Source organism: Theropithecus gelada, chromosome 4 (genome assembly GCF_003255815.1).
Source record: "Theropithecus gelada isolate Dixy chromosome 4, Tgel_1.0, whole genome shotgun sequence".
NCBI lineage: Eukaryota > Metazoa > Chordata > Mammalia > Primates > Cercopithecidae > Theropithecus > Theropithecus gelada.
Genome location: NC_037671.1, coordinates 158,165,266 through 158,189,260, shown reverse-complemented (window position 1 = coordinate 158,189,260; position 23,995 = coordinate 158,165,266). Strand labels below are relative to the sequence as shown.

Sequence of the window (23,995 nt, the reverse complement as noted above, 5' to 3'; positions counted from 1 at the left end):
TTATTTTTTATGGGATTCTGGAAAGATAATGCTTGCTAACAACCCTCCTTCAATGACTGAGGCTCTCTTCTTGAGAAAGGTCGTCTTCCCGCTGCCTCGGTCAGCTCCTCTGTCTGGTTTTCACTGATACTGCTCCAAGCACCAGCTGATAAAGGGTAAACTAAATGCCCTGCTATAAATCTTGACCAAACATCTGGGCACAAGGTTACACAAAGAATTCCCGATTCATGTGACAGTGGTGCATGTGTTATTTTGTAGTAAAACTTTTTCCCACCAATTCTAAGGAACTTCTGGCTCAATGTGGTTTAATATGAGCTTTTGTTTGTTTCTTTTACAGCAGAATCGTCTTTAACATGAAACTACAGTTTGAATTCTACCTATACCCCGAGTGCCTTTGTTAGATTTAAAAAGCCACACATACCTCCAACATTGTTCTTGTAGGTGTTATATAATTCTTTTACTCTTCTGTAACGAAAAGCCAACTTCCTCATCCAGTCAACCCCTCCTCTTACACCTGTTGGCAAACAAAGGTTTGCACTACTTGCAGCTGCATGGAAGCCATCAGTTGCAAAACTGTAGGTACTGTAACACCCAAAATACATTAAAAAGAAATAATTACATGTGCAAAACTCCACAGCCGAATTTCTGTAGGAAACAGCATACTGAAAGGCATAGCTTACCTTAAATCCTGCCCGTTATCATCAGAGGAAACATCATCTATATGAACTTGATCACATTCCTGTTAAAAACATTGGAAAAGTTATTTGTTTTCTAAATGATGCTTGTTATCATGTTTGAAGGTGTTCCCATCTTCTCATTTGATCAGACTACTGCCAGAAGATGGCAGCGTGTGCCCGTCCATCTCACTGCCTCGCTCTTGGTTTCTTCTATTGGGAAATGGCACCATTTCTACCCCAAAACATTTAAATCCAGAAGAGTTCCATAGAAAGGAGGGGAGAAATTACACGGCATGAGGGTTTCTTTAGAGCAATTAAAAAAAATTAATCTTAAAATTATTGATAAGAAATTCTCTCGAATCTCTGTAATCATTTGAGTTCCCTTCCAGCCATTTCTGTTGTGCATACTTAAGCATGGCTAATCTGAAGATAAACAAAACTTATTTGGTCTAACACCTCAGATGGCTACTATTATCTGTCATTTGTTGAGCGGCAACAGGGGGTCTTGCCTTCAGATTATGGTGCCCTGTGGAATTTCCATGACTTCCTGCTGGACCAGAACCATGAAAGAACCATGCTGGTGTTATTTTAAAGTCCTGACCTTTTGACACAGAAAAAGGGTAATAATCATAGAAACTGACATTTTCTTTTTGTCAAGTTTTTAAATTTTCAAATCAAAAAGACTACTTTTAAGTAAAAGGAAAATAATGAAGATTTATCATCTCAAATGTGCTACAAAATTCCAATCAAAATAAACTTTATGTAAGTATACCCACACAATTGACCTGATTTTAAGTTACAGTGTGCTCAGAACAAATGGGAACTTTTCTGGAAAAGGATTCAATCCTTCTTTGCTGTTCTGAGTCTCAGTCCATCTTCAAATAATCTGCAAAGTTCCAGAGCAGTATTATAAGCTCTAAAGGTGAAATTTGGTGAGCGCATTTAAAATGCTTAGTTCTCAAAATAATAAATATATAATCAATAAAAATAAATTATTTATAATAAATAACTGCAACCTCAGCGTATGGTTTAACATTTTGGGCCTCCTTAGTACCCCCTCAAAGTATTTTACTCATACACACAGATTCTGACTATGTACATGGTGCTTAGCATTCAAAATTATTATTTTTTTTAAATCATTAAATTTGAAAATACACCATACTAAAAGGTTTTTCAGCTACTATTTATATTCATTATTGGGCTTGAAAGTATCTGACAGTCAAATATTTCATATCTAGTCTCCAGATTTCCACACAGAATGCATTTAATCCGGTTCCAGTTGAAAGGTTGAGTTGACTCAGGCTTCCTTTAATATATAAAATTCAGTGACTAGCCCAATCAGTACCTTTTGAGTATGTAACTTGAAAATCCAGGTAAGTTAAAAGTTCATATAATTTACAGAAATTATAGGTTTAGTAAGTTTTGAATAAATCTCCACCTACACGTATGGGTCAAAAAATATAATCTGACTGGAAGTGCCCTGGAGTGCGGCATTTGGTTCACCAGGTTACATCCCCACTTACGGTACAATCTAGCATAGAATAATCACTCCACAATTCTTTCTTAAATAAATGGGAGAAGTCTAGAGAAATGCTAATTCTTTACAGGATTACCACAATCATTTAAATTTTCTAACACAAAGTTATGATGATATAAAATAAAAGCATTCTAAATGGTGAGTAGAGTAAGAAGATATTTATGTGAAGAGTGGAAGGAAGGGAGAAAGAAGAGTACAGAGACTGCCGACGGAATGGCCTGGCCAGACGGCTATTTAGAAAAAGTCTTCCCCTCTTTGACTAAGTATTGGCTGAAAGGAGTGCAGTATAAACTGTAACCAAAGGAGGCATTATGCTTCCTGAAAAACATCCAGTAAAGGCATTGCAAGCAATGATGGTAACTGCCGGACTGGGCTTTAAGGAAAAGAGTGGAGAGATTTTACCCGTTAGCATAGGGGTTGGAAATAAAGTTTTTCTCCCAGAATATGGAGGCACCAAAGTACTTCTAGACGATGAGATTATTTCTTATTTAGAGATGGTGACATACTTGGAAAGTCCGTAGACTGAAATAAATCACTATTGAAATGGTGTCACATGAAGTTGCCCATTCCATTGAAGTTCTGAAATCTTTCCTCATGTAAATAACTTCTGTGTCTCTCTTTTATAATAAATTAGTGACATTCAAAAAAGTGGACGAATCCTTGTAAATTTCCCTGGTAATCAGAAGTTATTTCTCTATCTAATACTCTCTCATTGTAATTTTTAGAGAAATTCCTCTGACATTGAGTATTAACTCGCATGATTAATTTGTACACAGGTTGCCCAAAAACTTATCTTTTACTCCTGAGGACAACAGTATATCACACTTATTGGACCAGAAGCTCCATGATTGAAGTTATATTTGAGATTTTTCCAAATTTAACTTTTCTTTAAATTTATGCCTAGTTAACTATGTCTGTTGACTCTGGACGGTTGCCTGAGGATTACAATCCAGTGAAATAAACCTGAACTTCCATTATTTACATTTTTAGAAAAAGCTAAATAATTGTTCTTCAATTATTTTTCACTCTGACAAACTCTTTAAGAATCATTTTGACCAAAAAGTGAAATGCTAAAAACACTATAATGTTTTGGCTTTAACAAATTTTAGTAGAACTCAAACATTTGAAAATATTCTAGAACTAACCTTAAATACTTTAATTTTGTTTTACAAGGCAACCAAAAAGTTGTCACTGATATTTATCAGTTATAATTCACAGCAGTCTTTTCTCACTTTTGCCATCTCAAACTTCCTGGAGACTTCTTTTCTGGAGGTTATTCTAACTGAAATAGCACTTTATTTAAATACACAGGTTTCTCTTGTTAGGGGAGGGTAGTGTGGGCATTTGCCTTCTCTGCAGGTGAGCAGGATGCAGTGAAGTGTCTATTAGGAGGATTTAAATTTGTATCTTTTAAGGAATTACGTGAGGAATAGCTGCTACTATATATGTTGAAGTATCTACTGAAAGATTTGAGTGTCAAATTTAGATGTTTAGGTTTTAAAAAAAAGCACCCCGAGAGCTTAAATATTCAACATCAACAATGACAACATAATAAGCTAATGGTAGAGTTACTCTCTTAAGGAATTCTTTTTGTCAACAAGAGTAGAAATCATTTAATTCCAGTTATGGAGCCCAAGCCACTTTTTGGCTGTAAGAGGTTTATTGAAATAAAAAATTGTGTGAAAGTAAAACTGCCTTTCAAAGTCAGATGCAGAAGGATAGGGGGCTATATATGTAACTGTACTGAATGCTTTTGAAAGCTATTGTTTTGATTTTATTAGTTTTAGTGCTTGTTTACTCAAGTCAGTAAAAAACATTTGTGTTTCCTTGGGCACTTTATATGGATGTGCAAGCATTTGTGTGGCACGCATGTGTAGTGACAGTTCAGTCAATTTATATGCAGTAACTCAATTATTTTATTGATTAAGTATAGTATTGTTGAATAGCTAAGGTCTGTGGTTTGAGCCAAATAAAATTCTTATCACATTCTAAAACACAACTAAAAAGCTATATACTCAGAGAAGAGAAAGTCAATACCAGTATTTTCTCAGGAACTACTTCTAACAAAGATCCTGCCAGGTATTTCTGAAATACATATAACATAGTACCTGAACTAAAATAATGTCTTTAAGTGCCATACATGACTGCAACATGTTTTTGATATAACAATATTCATTTCAAACTTGCTAAAGTTAGTTACAAATTCATTATATGCTATTTTCACCTTCTCACTTTAGCATTCTTTTAAAAGTTGGGTAGTAAATTTATTCCACCTGGCTTCTAACGTGCCAGTAAAAAAGCTAAAAGTTCATTTATTCTACTTATTTCCAGTAAAAAATAATTAACCAAATGAAATAAGCACTTTTAGTTGGATACTACCACACAAAATTTCTTTTTTTCTTTTTACACCTTTGAAAAGACTAGTAATATTAAGATCCTCTTTACAATGAAACTCATCCATACTGATCAACAGAAAAACTAACCCCAAAAGTTATCGCTGTATGTAAAAAATTCAAGTTCTGGAAAGGTTAAGATGTTTGTTATTATCAGGTATATATAAAATCATTCTGTATTCATAAGTAGCAGGATCAATTTAAATCAGGTTTTAGAGAGGTGATTATTATTTGTTATCCAAAACTGAAAGCCTGCCTAGTAATATTGACCTTTCATACTGTCCACTGTAGAAAAAACAAGAATGCCTCTTTAATCAGACAGTAATTGTATTATTTAGTAAAAACACTGACTCACTGTAGAGAAAAACAACAACAACAACAACAGCAAAATGTTGTTACACAGATCTCAGCACACACATTTATGGAATGTACTGAACCACTCATTTTTACTCTCATGTCTCAAATATAACTCAAACTGGATTTAAGACCTTGTCATTGAAAAAGCAAAACAAACATTTTCTAACTAGCGCGTTGGTGGGAGAGTAAATTAGTTCAACCGTTGTGGAAGACAATGTGGCGATTACTCAAGGATCTAGAACTAGGAATACCATTTGACCCAGCAATTCCATTACTGGGTATATACCCAAAGGATTACAAATCATTCTATTATAAAGACACACGCACATGTATGTTTACTGCAGCACTGTTCACAATAGCAAAGACTTGGAACCAACCCAAATGCCCATCAGTGATAGACTAGATAAAGAAAATGTGGCACATATGCACCATGGAATACTATGCAGCCAAAAAAAAGAATGAGTTCATGTCCTTTGCAGGGACATGGATGAAGCTGGAAATCATTCTCAGCAAACTAACTTAGGAACAGAAAACCAAACACTGCATGTTCTCACTAATAAGTGAGAGCTGAACAATGAGAACACATGGACACAGGGAGGGGAACACCACACACTGGGGCCTGTTGGGGGGTGGAGGGCTAGGAGAGGGATAACATCAGGAGAAATACCTAATGTAGATGATGGGTTGATGGGTGCAGCAGATGACGGGTTGATGGGTGCAGCAAACCACCATGGCATGTGTATACCTACATAACAAACCTGCACGTTCTGCACATGTACTCCAGAACTTAAAAGTGTTTTTAAAAAAAGTTATTTAAGTAACTCAATAACTTGGCTTTTCTTTCTCACACACTTGAAACATTTTCAGCATAGGATGGGTCAGAAGTATGTGCTCTGGAACTAGGCAAATCTGCTTCAAATTCCAGTTCTACCACTTAGATAGCAGGTAACTTTAGATGTGATTTGTATGTTGTGGACCATAGAGTTTCTCCCTTGCATAAATAATGTGATAAACACATTTACTTCAATACACTGTTAAGTAATTAATGGAAAGTTCAACATAAAATATCTAGAACAAGGTAGGGGTTCAGTAGTAGTAATCTCCCTCTCAATTCATCGTATGATTATAGACAAAACCTTTTATTTAATTATGAAACTATGAGATAAAAAATAAATTTAAACATGCCATCTGAAAAAAAATGAAAGAGAAATCTCTATTTCAGCACAGTTATGCTTGACTGAGAAGTACTTCTGCCAAGAACCTGAACTACTTAGTTATTTCAAATTGTATTATCTGAATGTCTAATAACCTAGGACACAGATGGCATACCTTATTGCAGTACATGTTCAACTACTCTGAGGCTATTTTTCCTTGGGTCGTTTCATTTTGCTGTTGTTTTTATTTTCTTTTTCTCTTATTTGCCATTTAGACACCGTCTTGCCATTTGAGGTTGAAAACGGAAACATAATTTTTAAAATGAGAAAATAAATGCATTTAAATGCATCAAACATGCTTAAATAGTTCTAGCACTGTTTTATCCAGAAGGGAAAGAAATGAGGAATGATAATGTTAGCTAAAGTTAGGCTTCAGATTATCCACAAAATTAAATGATCTATGCTATTACCACGAATAGTGTCTGTGAATATTGTTTAGTGATTAACCTAAATAGGCTCCTGGTTAATAATCTGGAAGAGCTAATGCTGATTCCAAAGGTGCCAAGCCTCTTGTGGCTGAAACACTAAAAGAATCAAGAGTCACGTACAGCTGTGGACAGTAAGGACAGCAAAGCCAAAAGTCTCCTCTTTGGAGACATTTTTGTTCTACATATATATCATTCACGAACACAAATTAACCTTCTGCTTATATTTGTAAATAAAACTTTTCCTCTTGACAAGAACTTTATGCTTCTCTTGAGCTAAATTTTTATCTTTCTGTTTTCTCGAGGTTATCTGCAGATATAGAAACCATCTAAGAGGTCTGCTGTTGGACAAAACTATTTTACCTGGTACAATTCTTACCTCTAAATCATTAAAAAACAAATGAGTGTCAGCAAGATTAAAAATCATTTCTTCCATGCGGAGTCCAAGGGTTACAGCCATGGGGGGATCCTGTAAAGAAAATGTACACATAATGAGGTAAAATTTCAGTAAGCACTTATTATTAAAAACATTTTAAGCACATATTGCTGTGGCGGAAGAGAGAGGAGACTGCATGGGTTTTTACTGAAGATTCAAAAGATTTCTCAGTCATCCGGAAAGGTGACTTTCCAGAAGGTTCAGATATACCAAACGCACAGGCACACCTGGGAATTCAGACATACGTAACGATGACACAGCATACATTTTCACACAAAGCTGTACGTTCAGGAGGGAAGGAGGAAGGGAGCCATTCAGTTCATATGACCCAGTTTACATATAATCTATGGAAGTATTCTGGAGAAAGGTATTTGGATGGGGTGCTGAAGAATGGAGTAAACTCGCTAAAAAGAAAGGGTGTCTTTTTAAGAATAATGACAAATAATGAGAATTAAAAGACAGAGAAAAATAGGTCAACTGGGTATTTATAAGACTTGAGCAGAGAATGTTATCTGGAGGTGAAACAGGAAGAGCTGGCAGAGGATGGTGCAACCATCACTTAATTTTTGATTGCATTTTTATCAACAAGGTAAGAGGAATCTCCCTATCCAAACATGTGTAGAGTTTGGTCTAACCTGCATTTGACTAAGGTTGAAAAAGTGAGGGGTGAGAATAGCTAAAAGAACATTAGTTCTCTAAGCATAATCCAGGTATAAAATATATGCTTTGGGAAGTTAATGAAAGTGACGGGGTCAGTAAAGAGTTAAAATGACTCAACTTTTGTTTACAGAAACCAAGATATTAAACAGCAGCAAGGAGTTGAAAATCAAGACCAGAGTTGTTACTTTAGCATAATTAACTGCAGCTGAAGGCCTAGCATCAAGCGATATAAGACTAAAAAGTAATGAGCATTTGGGGATAGGGATTGGAATAGAGAAGTAATTCATGCTCAAACATTGTGTTTAAAATTCTCAAAGTTGGAATGATGGCTAAAGAAGAACTGCTCATAGATGCAACTCAGAAGAGATGGGAAAGAAAAAACCTGGAAGGGACAAACCCTTAAAATCTGAGACCAGAGGGGTGTTAGCAGGGAGAAGAATAAGGTTTTGAATAAAGCTGACAAGTCCAGAAGGATACTATTGGTTTTGGCTGGGAAGTTATTTTGGAAGACCTCAGAGGGTGATTTGGGTTGAGTGGCTGGGCCAGGAGCCAGACTGCAGGGATCTGAGAAGAGAGAGCCGAAACTGTGTTTTCAACATTCTAATAGTTGGCATTTCAAGAAATGTATCTCAACTTGGGGAAATGTAACACAAAATTTACTCAATTTATGATAAGAACATGCAACCCAGGTCAGGCCAAGCAGTATTCATCTACACCCTGAACTGATTCCATCTGCAAGGAGAAACCACTCTTCATGCCACATCTCCACTAAGATAACCCATTTTATTCCTATATTTCCTTTCATCATATTTTGAGGGGGAAGCCCTAAAGTGTAAACATATTTGAGATGTCATCCTGTGTTCTGTAGCCATTAAAACCTGGAGAATAGGAATTATACGCTAAGAAAAAGGCACTGAGTGCTAAGGGGTCATTGGGGTATGAGAGCTAAACTAAGACTCGATGTGAGTGAAGATAGAGATAAGAAAATAATACGTTGGATTTCAACATAATTTTCTAATTGTTTACATCTCCTCATTTAGAGATTTATGTGGATTGCATAGCCAGAGATTCTCATTTCTCAGTAATGGATGCTGACTCCACATATCTGATGGCATCCTGGTATTCTGTCATCTGGTAGCTTGACTGTGCTGCTGGATTCATCCGTCTTCCAGTGACAGAACCATTTGGCACTATATACCCAAAGATCAAATCAGTTCTGTTTTAGCCAACAAACATTCATTCAAAACAAGAATAAAATTATTAGTAAGTAGGCCAGGCACAGTGGCTCATGTCTATAATCCCAGCACTTTGGGAGGCTGAGGCAGGCAGACCATTTGAGGTCAGGAGTTCGAGACCAGCCTGGCCAACATGGTAAAACCCTGCTTCTACTAAAAATACAAAAATTAGCTGGACACAGGGGTGCGTGCCTGTAATCCCAGCTACTCGGGATGCTGAGGCACGAGAATCCCTTGAACCCGGGAGGCGGAGGTTGCAGTGAGCCAAGATCATGCCACTGTACTCCAGCTTGGGTGACAGAGTGAAACTGTATCTCAAAAGAAAAAAAAATGTTAATAAGTGCCAGTTTGTGTCTCAAGGGGTTTCAAAGCTCAGAAGGGCCCTTTGCTCTGTTTCCTTCAAGGATACAATTCTTTTCTCTTTCTTTTTTTTTTTTTGTTGTTGATCATGTTTTTGTTGAAATAAAATCTCTAAAGGTGGTATAAGTTTAAAAAACACATTTTGTCTTTTTTGGTTGAAAAATTCCTATTATTAATCTCTGTATTTTTGGCAGGGTTGGGGGGAACTAGGCATTAAATAGGCTGAGGACATTCTATGAAACTATTCTGCCTAGTCATGGAACCATGAACAAAGTCTACAGAAATATCAGGAAAAATCAAATGTAATTATAGCATGAAAACATATAATTCCATTAGTGACGCTCTGTGCTTTTGAGGAATGTTCACTGATGCAAGACAATAAAACTGAGCTCCACACTACTCTGTTATGTTTCTGATGATTACTGCCCTAAAGATACATATTTCAGATAGCAGTTCAGAAGTATCTGATTTAAAAGGTTTTCCTTCTGGAGACCAGGTTGGTTAGGCTCTTATCCTGTGATTTGCCAATTTTTCTTTTTAAGTTTTAAATACAATTATTGAATTTCTTCACTTCATTCTTCACATTCTTTGCATTTGCAGATCAGATTTATGGGGATGGGAGAAAACATACTGTTCCTTTTGATTGTTACTTTGATCAATTCCATGCTTCTGAAGTACGTAACTCTCTGTGCTACCCAAACAGTGATAGGAAAATCCATGAAGAATGCATTTTGTACATCTGATAAGCATGCAAACAAGTATAATTTTAAAAAAAGCAAAATGCAAGAATCTGCTAGCAAGCAAGCATGGCATGTGGTATGATAAAAACTGCAGTTGAGCACCCCACTGGAATGCAACCCCACGGCACTAGGAGGGCTGGTCATTTGTTTTTCAAGCTGTGGCGGTTCCACATCACACACTCTATGAGAGCCAGGACTTAGTAAGCATTTTGGCAAAATATCATTTGTAACTGGGAAAGTTTAGGTTTGTGGTTTGCTGGAGTGTGAACTAGCTGTATTTTACTAAGGTTTCCAGAGAGCAAGGCCTATTGAAAGAGAGATGTTTCGTCAGCCATGCCAAAGGCTTGGCACAGATGGGCCGGGGATAGTCATGCCATCAGCCAAGGAAAACCATGCCTGTAAGAGGTGATGATCTTGTTTCTAAGAGAATGTCTGGGGCGGGCTTACTTTCAAATATCTAATTTTACTTTTTGTTTTTTTCCAACTTACTAAGTCACCAGGACAGCTAATTCTAAGTGAGCAGATTACAGCACTGCATTTTTCCAGCTAAAGGACTCACAGATCCAAGAATCCAAGAAAGATGACTGGACATTTGGTGGGTGTAGCCTTAGCAATGCTGGGCACCCTCCATCTTGCCAAACTGCTGTGAAGGAGCTGCCAGCACCTGCAATTGCACTGTTTTATCAGGCATTTGAGAATGAAACATACTTTTGGATTGAACTCAAGTTTTATACAGAGATGTTTGCTCATTTTCATTAGATGTTTGTAGAATTACGGGCACCTTATGAATCAAGCGTTGCTTTTTTTTTTTATTTGCATTTAAGTGTAGTGAGTGTTGAGTTTAGGGTCTAAAATGAGGTGATAGCAAAAACTTGGATAGAGGAAAAAAGTGGGATAATAAAGGCACTAACAGGGTTTTGTGGAAGTTCTGATATATATTATACATATTATAAAAGTTCCAAAAGGTTCAAAGTGTCTACAACGGAGTTTAATAGGAGGAAAATTGAACTACTGCCAATTTATTCTGTATACTGCTGTATCAAAATACTGAAACTATTCCCCAGACATTTTACTGAAAAGAGAGAGAGAGAGACAGAGAAGAGGAAGATGAAGAAAATAAATAGCTCTTGGCCTTTAAATGTGTGGTTCTAAGCCAGATGTTACCAGTGTATAATCAAGGCAGGATCCAGTAGAGCACTTCTCTAAACCAAAATACTAACGCCTATTAGCCATGTGAACACAGAGCATAAATTGGAGCCAGACTGTCTGTCTATGGGCCTCTGCCCTGCATTGGGCCATCAGCTGGAATTCCTCCTCTAGGGACACACTGCAAAAATATCTCTGGAGAGGCAACAATTATGTATTTTTAAAGAAACTAAGGACTTTTTTTTTTTTTCTTTTAAAGACATCAACCTCTTGAAACAGTTTTTTTTTTTTTTTTTAATTTTGGGACTCGTAGCACATGTGTAGACATGGGCACACAGAGATAGAAGATATGCAAGTTCATCACGGAAGAAAGAAGGCAGATCAGCTCTCATGAACCTGGTGGAAAAAGTTACTGGATTTTTTAGAATACATATACTCTCTAAATCATAAGAAATAAAATGAAATTCAGTCACAAATCACAAGGGAAATTTTACAAATGTGATACTTGTCTATGATGGATAGGTAGTGGACTTACAAGTTCTTAGGAGGAACTGGAGAATGGTTTCAGGAACATTCATTTACTCATCACATATTTATTGAGTGACTATTATGTATTAGAGACGTTCAAATTCTAAGCAGAGAGCAGATAACCAAAAAAGCAAAGCCCCTACCTTTATGGGGTTTATATTATTACTGGATGAGCTACCCGATAAACAGACAAGAAAACAAGGGAATATCAGGTGGTGATAAAGCTACGAAAGAAAAACCAGGATACGCAGATACAGAAGTGATGAGGATGACTGGAGAGGGCTAATTTAAAGCAAATTCAGAGAAAGCCCCTTTCAGGAGGCAATGGCAGAGACAGAAACAAAGGCCTGACAAAGGCAAAGGAGCTAGGCATGAACAGGCGCCATGGTGGCGAACATACGGAGAGCCCAGAGGCGAGAACGAGTGTGTGTGAGAGAAACAGTGTGAGGAAGGGGGACCCTGACCAGGGAGGGGAAAGGAAACAATGATTTTAAGAATGCAAGAGTGCTCCACTGAATGTCTGTGAGAGACCACAGCAAGATAAGCCAAGAAGGAACACTTGATTTGGCAACGAGGTGGCTCCTCAGACTTGGCAAGTGTCATGTTATGGCAAAGCTGGAAAGAGCAGAGAAAGAGAGCAGTCACCGGAGGGGAAAATGGGCTCAAGAAGCTCTTCTAATGATAGGAATGTGACAGCAGACATGATGGTGTGATGGGAAGAATCTAGAAGAGTGAAAAACTGGTGGCTTAGCGAAAGAAGTTCTTTCAGGAATCCTTGGGTAGCTGAGGGGGGCACAGAACCAGGGTGCGAGAGGTGCAAGAGACAGCAGAGACTGTGGCTATAGATGTAGGGGGCACGGATTTGGTGGTGCAAAGATGACAGAATTCGTTTGCTTTTTTCCCCCTAGTAATTGAGGAGGTTTGTACAGAACTGGGAGAGGTATGCTTGCTCTCCCTTCAGCTCTTCAAAACCTGCAACAGGAAGAGTTCATGACCCCAAGAGTGCTTGCACCCACTTGAGATTTGTGGCCACATTCAGCTGCTGAGGTACAGGCAGTCAGTGGGGTTTTCTGCAAGATGAATCTGATGGAAAAATAATGGGGTAAGGATAGAAAGGCATTATGGAAAAGTGAGGTTATAGTGGTACATAAAGAGGACTCCAAGCTGGGAGGATGACATCTAAGACAGGGGTTCTCAGACTCCACTATGCATGGGAAACACCTGCGGAGCTTTCACAATGCCTGTTGCTCAGGCCATACCCCATACCAACTAAATCGGATTATCTGAGGTGGGTCCATGCATCAGTCATGCTAAAGCTCTGCAGTGAGTCCAACGTACAAATGAGATGGAGAGTCAGCAGATGACAACCTTGCTGCTCAAAGTGTGGTACACAGACCAGTACCATTGGTATCACCTGGGAGCCTGTCAGAAAGGCACACCTGTAGACCCTTCCCCAGATCTAGTTTGCCAGGTAGTTTAACAAGATTATCAGGTGATTCATATACATGTTACTTTTGAATAAACACTGGTCTACGAGCTATTATAATGAGAGACTGGGATAGTTAAGAAAAATCAGAGCTGGCATGACCTTCTGGCTTTCCAAGAGTTAAGCCTCTGGGGTGCTTCCACAGGATGGCTGGTCTTAAGCCAGCGTGATCACTGAGTAGAACTGCGGCTTAGTGTACTTTCTCGGGAACTAGACTTCTCTAGAGTTGCCTACGAGGAAGAGTGCCTTTTCCACCCTTCACCTCCATAAAGATCATTCTGTGGACTTAACTTCAGGGACCCAATGTCTGATGGTGTCTTTTTCTTAGTGATGTAGCCAATTATCTGCTGGGGAGCTGGTAAAGGTGAAAAGCCAGCACATTTTGCATTACAAGATTTTGTTCACAATTCAAGTGTTCAGTGTAAGCAATATATTTGCAGTTGAACATAGTTAATGTTGTCGAGCTTAAATTGTGTGATGAAGGGGATCATCACACAACTTACCACTAGAGGCTTCTACAGGTTCAATCATAAGGGAATCCAAATGTATTAAACTAATAACAGAATAAATGTACTTCACGGTGAATTACAGTGGTAGTACATGGCAACAGTGTAACATGGCACTTGGATGGAAAGAAAAATATCATGTTGGTGAGAATGACCGTGGGAGGATGAGTTAGAAAGCACAGGGCCCAGAGAAAAGTGGCAGAGCAGAGGTGGCAAATAAACACAACTAACGAGGCTCCTCAGGACTTCGGGAGAAAGGTGATTGACATGTTAGGAGACCGCTATAGGAGGAAAGGCCTAGGAGAGGGTTGATGATGATTAAAGAATACTTAAGGTAAGTTAATGTTCTAATCCCCCACCTCCTCAAGATATTAGATTAAATGATTATCAACTGAGATCAAAGGAACTGAAAACTTCAGGGCAGTTTACAGAAGGCTGCTCTATGTGTTTTAAAGAGATTAGTTACCATTATCTCCTCTGGTACATTAGCTTCAAGTTAATCAATGTGATGTCCTTTCAAGATCGTTCCCCTTTTCTAACGTAATTCCCACAATTACTTGGTAAAGACGGGCTTAAAAAAAGTAATATATTTGGCTATTTAAGAGATCACACAGAGCCATTCAATTTAATTTTTAAAAGAAATTATCAAAATAAACATGTACTCAACACAAAGCTCTGAAAGGGGAGACAATAGGTAGCAATGATTCCCCAGTTCTCTAGGGAAGAGTTTGAGATATGTCACTGTCTTTGATTTGGCTTTATTTTCAGATGCATATGTATGATATTTCTGTGCACACTATATACGAACACATGAACACACAATCAAACTTACTATAAGCTGCCAGTAAAAACATTATGCATTTTACAAGGCTTGTAAATTCTGTAATCATTCCTTTTATATAATATATACCAAAACCACTCTCTAGTCACCCTGCCATAGGTGCTACTTCTCTGCAACACTGAGCTTGCTGACTCATATTATGAGGTAAAACAACAGATAAAAATATAAAATGCAAATTTCCTTAGAAAAAATTCAGTTTCCTATATTTCAGATTTCCTTGAAACTAAATAAATAGACCATGCTTACTGAATGTTTATTCTGTGGTGAGTTTTAATGCATTAACTCATTTAACCCTCAGAATCAAATTACTACTTTTATTATTCTTCTCATTTTATATACAAGACAACTGAGGCTCATAAATGCTAAATAAACTACTCAAGGTCACATGGGCACTAGGAGGGAGAGGTAGAATTTGAACTCAGGGTCATTCTCCCTCCAAAGCCAGAGCCCTCTAAGCATATGGTATTTGTTAGCTCTGCCATTAGGACTGCCTCAGATCCATGGTACTAACACTTGATTAATTCTATTACTTTCTATTAAACCATGTTGGTTTTCTTTAGTCCAAATGCACAAAAGTAAGCATTTATCTTCATGACTAGCCTATCATTTAAAATCCAGTCAAATGCCATGTTAGAAGTATTTTTCTACATAAATGTGTGTAGACTATTCAATACACAAGTAATCAATTGATTAATTCTGATGAACATATTATTTCACCAGCACTATTGTTATATGCGATGTTGTCTAAAATAAGCAAGCAGTTTGGGGAATCTGAATCTGAGTTTCACATTATCAGGCAACCATTCACTTTTCCTTCAGTTCCTTCACTTTTTACCCCGACTTGGGCTATTTCCTCTGTGTCCTTACTGTGGAATAACTTTAGAGTATCACAGCTTCACAGCACATGATACATTAATGATCCAAAATAAACCAAATCCCTAAAGCGCAATTTATTCAGTTTTCTTCACCCTCCCCTGAAAACAAAAGGAATCACTGCAAGTTATCAGGTAAAATGATACATACAATTGATCAGGGAACAGAAATAATGTTCATAAACTCTAACATGATGGATGATTCCTGGTCTACATCCTGTCAAATTTACAAGCTCCTATTTTAGAGTTTTGCAGCACAGAAACTGTACATGGCAATTGGTGCTCAGCTGCAAAACCCATCACCAGCCTCATAGCAGCAGGGCTCAGATAGCGAGGTTCCTCATTCACCATCATCAGAAATGTCCAGGAATAGTTCTTCTTGGAAAAGCAGTGTTGACAATTGAACAGAGTCAAAAAGTGATAACATATTAGGAAGATGCTTGGGAAATTCACATTATTTAATTTATAAATGACAGTAGACTTTTCCAAAAGTTTCTTTTCTTTAATTAAAACACAAAAGTTAGTTAGGACAATTTATGGGTAAAAGGTCATTCCTACATTATTGTGGTCCACACATTTTATTTTTATAGGTTGTGGGGAAAGAACATGAGACCAAAAGAATATAGAGATTAAGAACCTATCAAATAGATATGGATTCCACTGACCTTGCCACTTACGAGCTATATACAGTGGTACCAATCACACAGGGTGATGGTAAAAGCTAATGAGAGAATGTATTTCACAGGACACTCAGCCAAGGGCCAGGCACACAGTAACCAGTCAAAAATGATACTCATTATTGTCCACTAATTATGGGTGGGGGGAGAGAAAGAAAGACAGTGAGATATGTAGGTAGGTATGGTAACTTCAGGATATGATTGACATCTCTGGTCTTTATAGGTGCAGCTCCCAGCTCGCTATACTTGAGGCCACTGCAGTGCCACTTCACCATTCTGCAGGAGTAAACACTGACCTTGCAGGTCTGAAAACACCTGCCTTTAGTTATTTCTCATTTTGGAGAAAGAAGGTATATGTTTAGGAATTTTCTCTAACCTAGGAGGTAGATGATAGTTATCACTGTGGAGTGTCACTTTTATATAAGTATATTATCTCATTTAAGCCACCCTGTAACCCCTGAAGGAAATGATTTATAACCATTTTCAGATGAAACAGGCTCAGAGGTCGAACAGTTTGCCCTTAGGCACAGCCAGGCACAGCCAGGCACAGGAGGTCCTTCTGACTTTTAGCTCAGTGTTCCTTCAGCTAGTCGACTGCCTTCCAGGCTGTATTGTGAGCAAGCATCAGGATTCAGGAACCCCTTTCATGGTGACCAAGAACAATGGGAAAGGGGTGGTCATGTAGGGGAAATGGGATCTCTCCAGTCCCCCATCTGTACATTTTACCTAGAGCAGTTCTGCCCTTAGATGTTCTATACGGTGACGCTCTCAGTCATATGTGTGTAGAGGAATCTCTGGCTAAAATAATAAAAAAATCACTATGCTATACCAAAATGTTACACTCTAAAATGCATATTGTGGAAGTAAGACTGATCTAAGAAATGAAAAGAAGTAAGAACCCATAATAATTTTAAGGACTCATAATAATTTCAAGCTTAGACAATCTTAACACTATAAAGGTCTTTTCCCCGCTCCCAGAAATAATGGCTCTGGTCACTTTTGTTATCAGCAATGCAAAGTTCTGACTTAACTAATTGTCAGAATGACCTTATTTCAGTCAGTCCTCAAGGTTATTACTGATGACATGAGGGAACTGAGGGATTAAACCTAGTTATAGAGGATTCTTTTAAACATCTCATGACCTTTATTATGACAACATGCATTGAATGGCTATAAAATGTAAGCATTCCCTGTATCTATTTGACCATGGCCTTTTCTCAAAGACTATTAATTAACATGTTCATTAGTTTGCTCAAGGAAAAAAAGTCTGGGAAATACTCTACTCTAGTGGTTCTCAAAATGCAGCCCAGGACTATGAGCTTTACCTGGAAATTTGTTCCAAAACCAGTGGTCCCACTCCAGATCTCCTAAATCAGAAACTCTGGGTTGTAACCCAGAGATCTGTGTTTAACAGGCCCTGCAGGTTACTGTGACTCACACTCAAGTTTCAGAAGCACTGTTCCTATTTAAGGCATGGCCATTCTTACTGCACAGCATCTTCTAAGTGGTCAACTTGTGTACGCTCTTATTCCTCTAAATTCTACTCTCTACATAGCAGACAATGACAAACTTAAAACTCCCCTAACAGCTTCCCACTGCAACCAGAAAAAAAAACCCAAATAACTTACTATAATGAAGAGTCCTTGCCTGATCCAGCCCTTGCCTACCTCTCTGTTCTTATCTTCTACTATTTATTTTTTATTTTTGTGGGTACATAGTAGGTGTATATACACATGGAATAAATGAGATTTTTGTTTTGTTTTGTTTTGGTTTTGTTTTGAGACAGAGTCTCACTCTGTCGCCCAGGCTGGAATGCATTGGAGCCATCTCAGCTAACTGCAACCTCTGCCTCTGGGGTTCAGGTGATTCTCTTGCCTCAGCCTTCTGAGTAGCTGGGATTACAGGAGCCCAACACCACACCTGTGTAATTTTTGTATTTTTAGTAGAGACAGGGTTTTGCCATGTTGGCCAGGTGGGTCTTGAACTCCTGACCTCAGGTGATCCACCTGCTTCGGCCTCCCAAAGTGCTGGGATTACAGGTGTGAGCCACTGCGCCTGGCATCATGAGATATTTTGATACAGGTATACAGTGCATAATAATCACACCAGGGTAAATGGGGTATCCACCACCTCAAGTGTTTATCATTTCGTTGTGTTACAGACAATCCAATTAAACTCTTTTAGTTATTTGGTAATTTTATTTATTTATTTATTTTTTACTCTGACACCCAGACTGGACTGCAGTGGTGTGCACATGGCTCACTGCAGTGGTGTGCACATGGCTCACTGCAGCCTCAAACTCTGAGCTCAAATGATCCTCCAACGTCAGCCTCCTGAGTATCTGAGAATACAGCCATGTACCACCATGCCCAGCTAATTAAAAACAAAACAAAACAAAACAAAACAAAACAACCTTTTTTTTTTTTTTTTTTTTTAACTGTAGAGGCAGGGTCTCACTATGTTGTCCAGGCTAATCTCCAACTCCTGGCCTCAAGTGATTCTCCTGCCCCACCTCCCAAAGTGTTAGGATTATAGGCATGAGCTACTGTGCCTGGACTCTCTTAGTTATTTTTAAATGTACAATAAATTATTGTTGACTATAGTCAACAATATGAGGAGCTCAAATTTTCCTATTGAGTTGAGCTTTTGATGTGCTATCAAATACTAGATCTTATTCATTCTGTCTAACTATATTTTTGTACCCATTAACCATCCCCACTAATGTACCTCTCAACAACTACCCTTCCCAACCTCTAAACCTCATTCTACTCTCAATTTTTAGCTTCCAAATAAGTAAGAATATGTGAAGTTTGTCATCCTGAGCCTGGTTTATTTCACTTAAAGAGCGCCAGTTCCATCCATTGCTAAAAATGATAGGATCTCATTTTTTTATGGCTGAATAGTACTCCATTGTGTATATGTACCACATTTTCTTTACCATTCATCTGTTGATGGATACCTAGGTTGCTTCCAAATCTTGGCTATTGTGAAAAGTGCTGAAATAAACATAGGAGTACAAATACCTCTTCGATATACTTATTTCCTTTCTGTCGGGTATATACCTAGCAATGAGATTGCTGGATCATATGGTAGTTCTATTTTTAGTTTTTGAGGAACCTCTAAACTGTTCTCCATAGCGGTGGTACTATTTTACATTCCCAAAAACAGTGTATGAGGGTTCCCTTTCCTGTACATCCTCATTGGCATTGACTGTCTTTTGGATATAAGCCATTTTAAGTGTGGTAAGATGGTATCTCATTGTAGTTTTGATTTGAGTTTCTCTGATGATCAATGATGGGAACACTTTTTCATGTACCTGTTTGCCATGTGTATGTCTTTTGAGAAATATCTATTCAAATTTCTTGACCGGTTTTTATTCAGATTATTAAATATTTTCTCATTGAGTTGAGCTCCTTACATGTTCTGCTTATTAATCCCTTGTATAATGGATACTTTGCAATATTTTCTCCTATTCTGTGGATTATCTCTTCACTTTGTTGACTGTGTTCTTTGTTGTGCAGAAGCTTTTAAACTTGATGGCTCCCATTTATCCATTTTTGCCTTGGTTGCCTGTGCTTGTGGGGTACTGCTCAAGAAATCTTTCCCCAGTCCAGTGTCCTGGAGAGTTTCCCCAACGTTTTATTGTAGTAGTTTCATAGTCTGAGATCTTAGATTTAAGTCTTTAGTCCATTTTGATTTGATTTTTGTATGTGGCAAGAGATAGGGGTCTAGTTTTGTTCTTCTTCGCATGGATCTCCGTTATCCCAGCACCATTTATTGAAGAGACTGTCCTCTCCTCAATGTATGTGCTTGGCAACTTTGTAAAAAATGATTTCACTGTAAATGTGTGAATTCGTTTCTAGGTACTCTATTCTTTTCATTGTTTTATATGTCTGTTTTTATGCCAGTACCAAGTTGTTTTTGTTACTATCATTTTGTGTTATAATTTGAAGTCAGGTAATGTGATTCTTCCAGTTTTATTCCTTTTGCCCAGGGTAACTTTGGCTATTCTGGGTCTTCTGTGGTTGCATATACATTTTAGGATTTTTTTTTCCTATTTCTGTGAAGAATGTCAGTAGTATTTTGATAGTAATTGCATTGAATTGATAGAATGCTTTGGGTAGAATGAACATTTTAACAATATTGATTATTCTAATCCACAAACATGGAATCTCTTTCCATTTTTTTGATTTATCCCATCAATTTTTTATAGTTTTCACTCTAGAGATATTTCACTTCTTTGGTTAATTCCTAGGAATGTTATTTTATATGTAGCTATTATAAATAGCATTACTGTTTAATTTCTTATTCAGATTATTCACAGCTGGAATATAAAAATGCTACTGATTTTTGTATGCTGATTCTGTATCCTGCAACTTTACTGATTTTATCAGCTCGAATAGTTTTTTGATGGCATCTTTAAGCTTTTCTAAAAATAAGATTATATCATCTACAAATAAGGCTAATTTGACTTCTTCCCTTCCAAATTGGATGCTCTTTATTTCTTTCCATTGTCTAACTGCTCTAAGTAAGACTTCCAGTACTATGCTGAATAACAGTGGTGACAGTGGGCATCTCTGTTGTGTTCTAGATCTTAGAGGAAAGGTTTTCAATTTTTCCCCATTCCGTGTGATACCAGCTGCGGGTCTGTCACATATGGCTTTCATTGTGTTGAGGTATTGTCCTTCTATACTCAGTTTTTTGAAAACTTTTATCAGGAAAGGACGTTGAATTTTATCAAATACTTTTTCAGCATCAGATGAAATAATCTTTATGTGTTTGTCCTTCATTCTGTTGGTATGATGTATCACATTGATTGATTTACATATGTTGAACCATCCTTGCATCCCTGGGGTAAAGCCCACTAGGGTCATGATGAATTGTATTTCCAATGTGTTGCTGAATTCAGTTTGCTAGTATTTTGTGGAGGATTTTCACATCAATATTTATCAAGGATATCGGCCTGTAGCTTTCTTTTTTTGATATGTCTTCATCTGGTTTTGGTGTCAGAGTAACATTAGCCCTGTAGAATGAGTTTGGAAATAATTCCCTCCTCTGTTTTATGGAATAGTTTGAGCAGGGTTGCTATTAGCTCTTCCTTAAATGTTTTGAAAAATTCAGCAGTAAAGCCATAGGCTCCCAGGCTTTCTTTTCTTTTCTTTTTTTTTGTTTTTGCTGGGGGACTTTTTATTACAGCTTCCATCTCCTGTTATTGGTCTCCTCACGTTTTGGACTTCTTCATGATTTAATCTTGGCAGCTTTGTATGTTTAATTATTGGTCCATTTCATCTAGATTTTCCAGTTTATTGGCATGTAGTTGCTCACAGTAGCCTCTAAGAATCCTTTGAATTTCTGAAGTATCGGTTGTTATGTCTCCTTTTTCATTTCTGATTTTACTTACTTGAGTCTTCTCTCCTTTTTTCTTAGCAAGGCTGGTTAAAGGTTTGTCTATTTTATTTATTTTTTTTAAAAAAACAACTTTTCATTTTGTTGATCTTTTTATTTTTTTATTTCAATTTCATTTATTTCTTCTCTGATCTTTCCCAGTTCTTTAAGAACTGGGAAAGCATCATTAGGTTGTTTATTTGAAGTTTTTCTACTTTTTTTGATGCAGACAATTACAGCTATAAACTTTTCTCTTAGTGCTGCTTTCACTGCATTCCACAGGGTTTGCTATTTTGTGTTTCCATACTCAATTTTTTCTTTCAAGAAATTTTTAATTTCCTTCTTAATTTTTTTCATTGACCCATTGGTCGTTCAGGAGTTATTGTTTAGTTTCCATGTGCTTGCATAGCTTCCAAAATTCCCCATTATTGATTTCTAATTTTACTCCATTGTGGTCAAAGATACTTAACATAGTTTCAATTTTTTTGAATTTTTAAAGACTTTGTATTGTCTATATACTATATACTAATATATATTCTATCACTGAGAATGATGCATGTGTGTAGGAGAAGAATGTATATTCTGCAGTTGTTGTATGAAATGTTCTGTAAATATCTACTAGGTCCATTGGGTCTAAGTCTGTACAGATTAAGTCCAATGTTTCTTTGTTGATTTTCTGCCTGGATGATATGCCCAATGCTAAAAGTGGGGTGCTGAAGTCTCCAGTGACTATGGTATTGAGGTTCTCTCTCTCTCTTTAGCACTAATGATATTTGCTTTATACAGCTGGGTACTCCAGTATTGAGTGCATACACATTTAAAACTGTTATATCATCTTGCTGATTTGACTCCTTTATCATTATATAAAGACCTTCTTTTGTCTAATTTTTATAGTTTTTTTTGTTTTACTTTTTGTGTTGAAATCCACTTTGATGGGTGTAACTATAGCTACTCTAGCTCTTTTTTGGTTTTCATTTTCAGGCAATATGTTTTTCCATCCCATTATTTTCAGCCTCTGTGTGTCTTTATAGGTGAAGTGTGCTTCTTGTAGGCAAGAGATCAATGGGTCATGGTTTTTTATCTATTCAGCCACTCTATGTCTTTTGATTGGAGAGTTTAGTACATTTACATTCAATGTTATTACTGATAAGTAAGGACATACTCCTGCCATTTTGTTATTTGTTTGCTGGTTGTTTTGTGGTTTCCTCTTCCTTCTTCTTGCCTTCCTTTTACTAAAGATGATTTGTTTGTTTTAATTTCTTGCTTTGTATTTTTTGGTGTATCTGTTGTATATTTTTGATTTACAGCTATCATGAGGCTTGCAAGTAATATAACTCATTAATTGAAATTGATGGCAATGTAACACTGGTTACATAAACCAACAGACTAACAAACCACTAAAGAGAAAACTAATTTAAAAATCTGCACTTTGACTCTGTTCCCCTGCTTTTTAACTATTTGTTGTTTCTATTTATATCCTATTTTACTGTCTATGTCTTGAAAAGTTGTCATTGTTATTATTTTTAATTGGTTCATCTTTTAGTCTTTCTACTTAAAATATGAGTAGCTTACATACCACAATTACAGTGTTACACTATTCTGTGTTTTTCTGTACTTTATTGTTACCAGTGAGTTTCTTAACTTCAGATGAGTTCTTACTGCTCATTAACACCCCTTTCTTGCAGATTGAAGAACTCCCTCTAGCATTTCTTATAGGATAAATCTGGTGTTGATGAAATCCCTCAGTTTTTGTTTGTCTGGGAAAGTATTTCTCCTTCATGTTTGAAGGATATTGTCACTGGATATACTAATCTAGGGTATATATATATATATATATATTTTATTTTTTTTAATCCTTAAGCACTTTAAATATGTCATGTCACTCCCTTCTAGCCTATAAGGTTTCCACTGAAAAATCTGCTGCCATGTACTGGAGCTCCACTGTATGTTCTTCATTTCTTTTCTTTCACTGATTTTAGGATCCTTTCTTTATTCTTGGGCTTTGAGAGTTTGATTATCAAATGCTTTGAGGTAGTCTTTTTTGGGTTAAATTTAATTGGTGTCCTAGAACCTTCTTGCATGTGGATATTGATAACTTTCTCTAGGTTTGGGAAGTTTTCCGTTATTATCCTTTTGAATAAACCTTCTAGCTCCACCCCTCCATCTCCTGTTTATGGGCAATAACTCTTAATTTACCCTTTTGAGGCTATTTTCTAGATCTTGCAGGTATGCTTCACTGTTTTTGTTTTCCTTTTTCTTTTGTTTCCCCTGGCTGTGTATTTTCAAATAGCCTGTCTTCAAGCTCACTATTTCTTTCTTCTGCTTCATCAATTCTGCTGTTATGAGACTCTGATGCATTCTTCAGTATGTCCATTACATTTTTCAACTCCAGAATTTCTACTTGATTCTTTTTAATTATTTCAATATCTTTGTTAAATTTATTTTATAGGATTCCGAATTCCTTCTCTGTTATCTTGAATTTTGTTGAGATTTCTCAAAAAAGCTATCTTGAATTCTCTA

General features: G+C 37.0%; 1 protein-coding gene and 1 pseudogene across 2 annotated transcripts in view; one reads left to right on the top strand and one right to left on the bottom strand.

Annotated features, from left to right (window-relative positions):
• The window catches only part of EYA4 (EYA transcriptional coactivator and phosphatase 4), a 292,029-nt gene that overhangs the window by 14,961 nt on the left and 253,073 nt on the right, over window positions 1-23,995 (bottom strand). For both annotated transcript variants that reach the window (XM_025382440.1, XM_025382441.1), the window contains 3 exons: window positions 6,983-7,072; window positions 681-739; window positions 422-582 (listed from right to left, as the gene is read on the bottom strand). In XM_025382440.1, coding sequence (XP_025238225.1) covers window positions 422-582; window positions 681-739; window positions 6,983-7,072 — 310 coding nt within the window. The remainder of the gene's footprint in view (window positions 1-421; window positions 583-680; window positions 740-6,982; window positions 7,073-23,995) is intronic.
• Window positions 841-2,740, top strand: LOC112622156 (annotated as a pseudogene).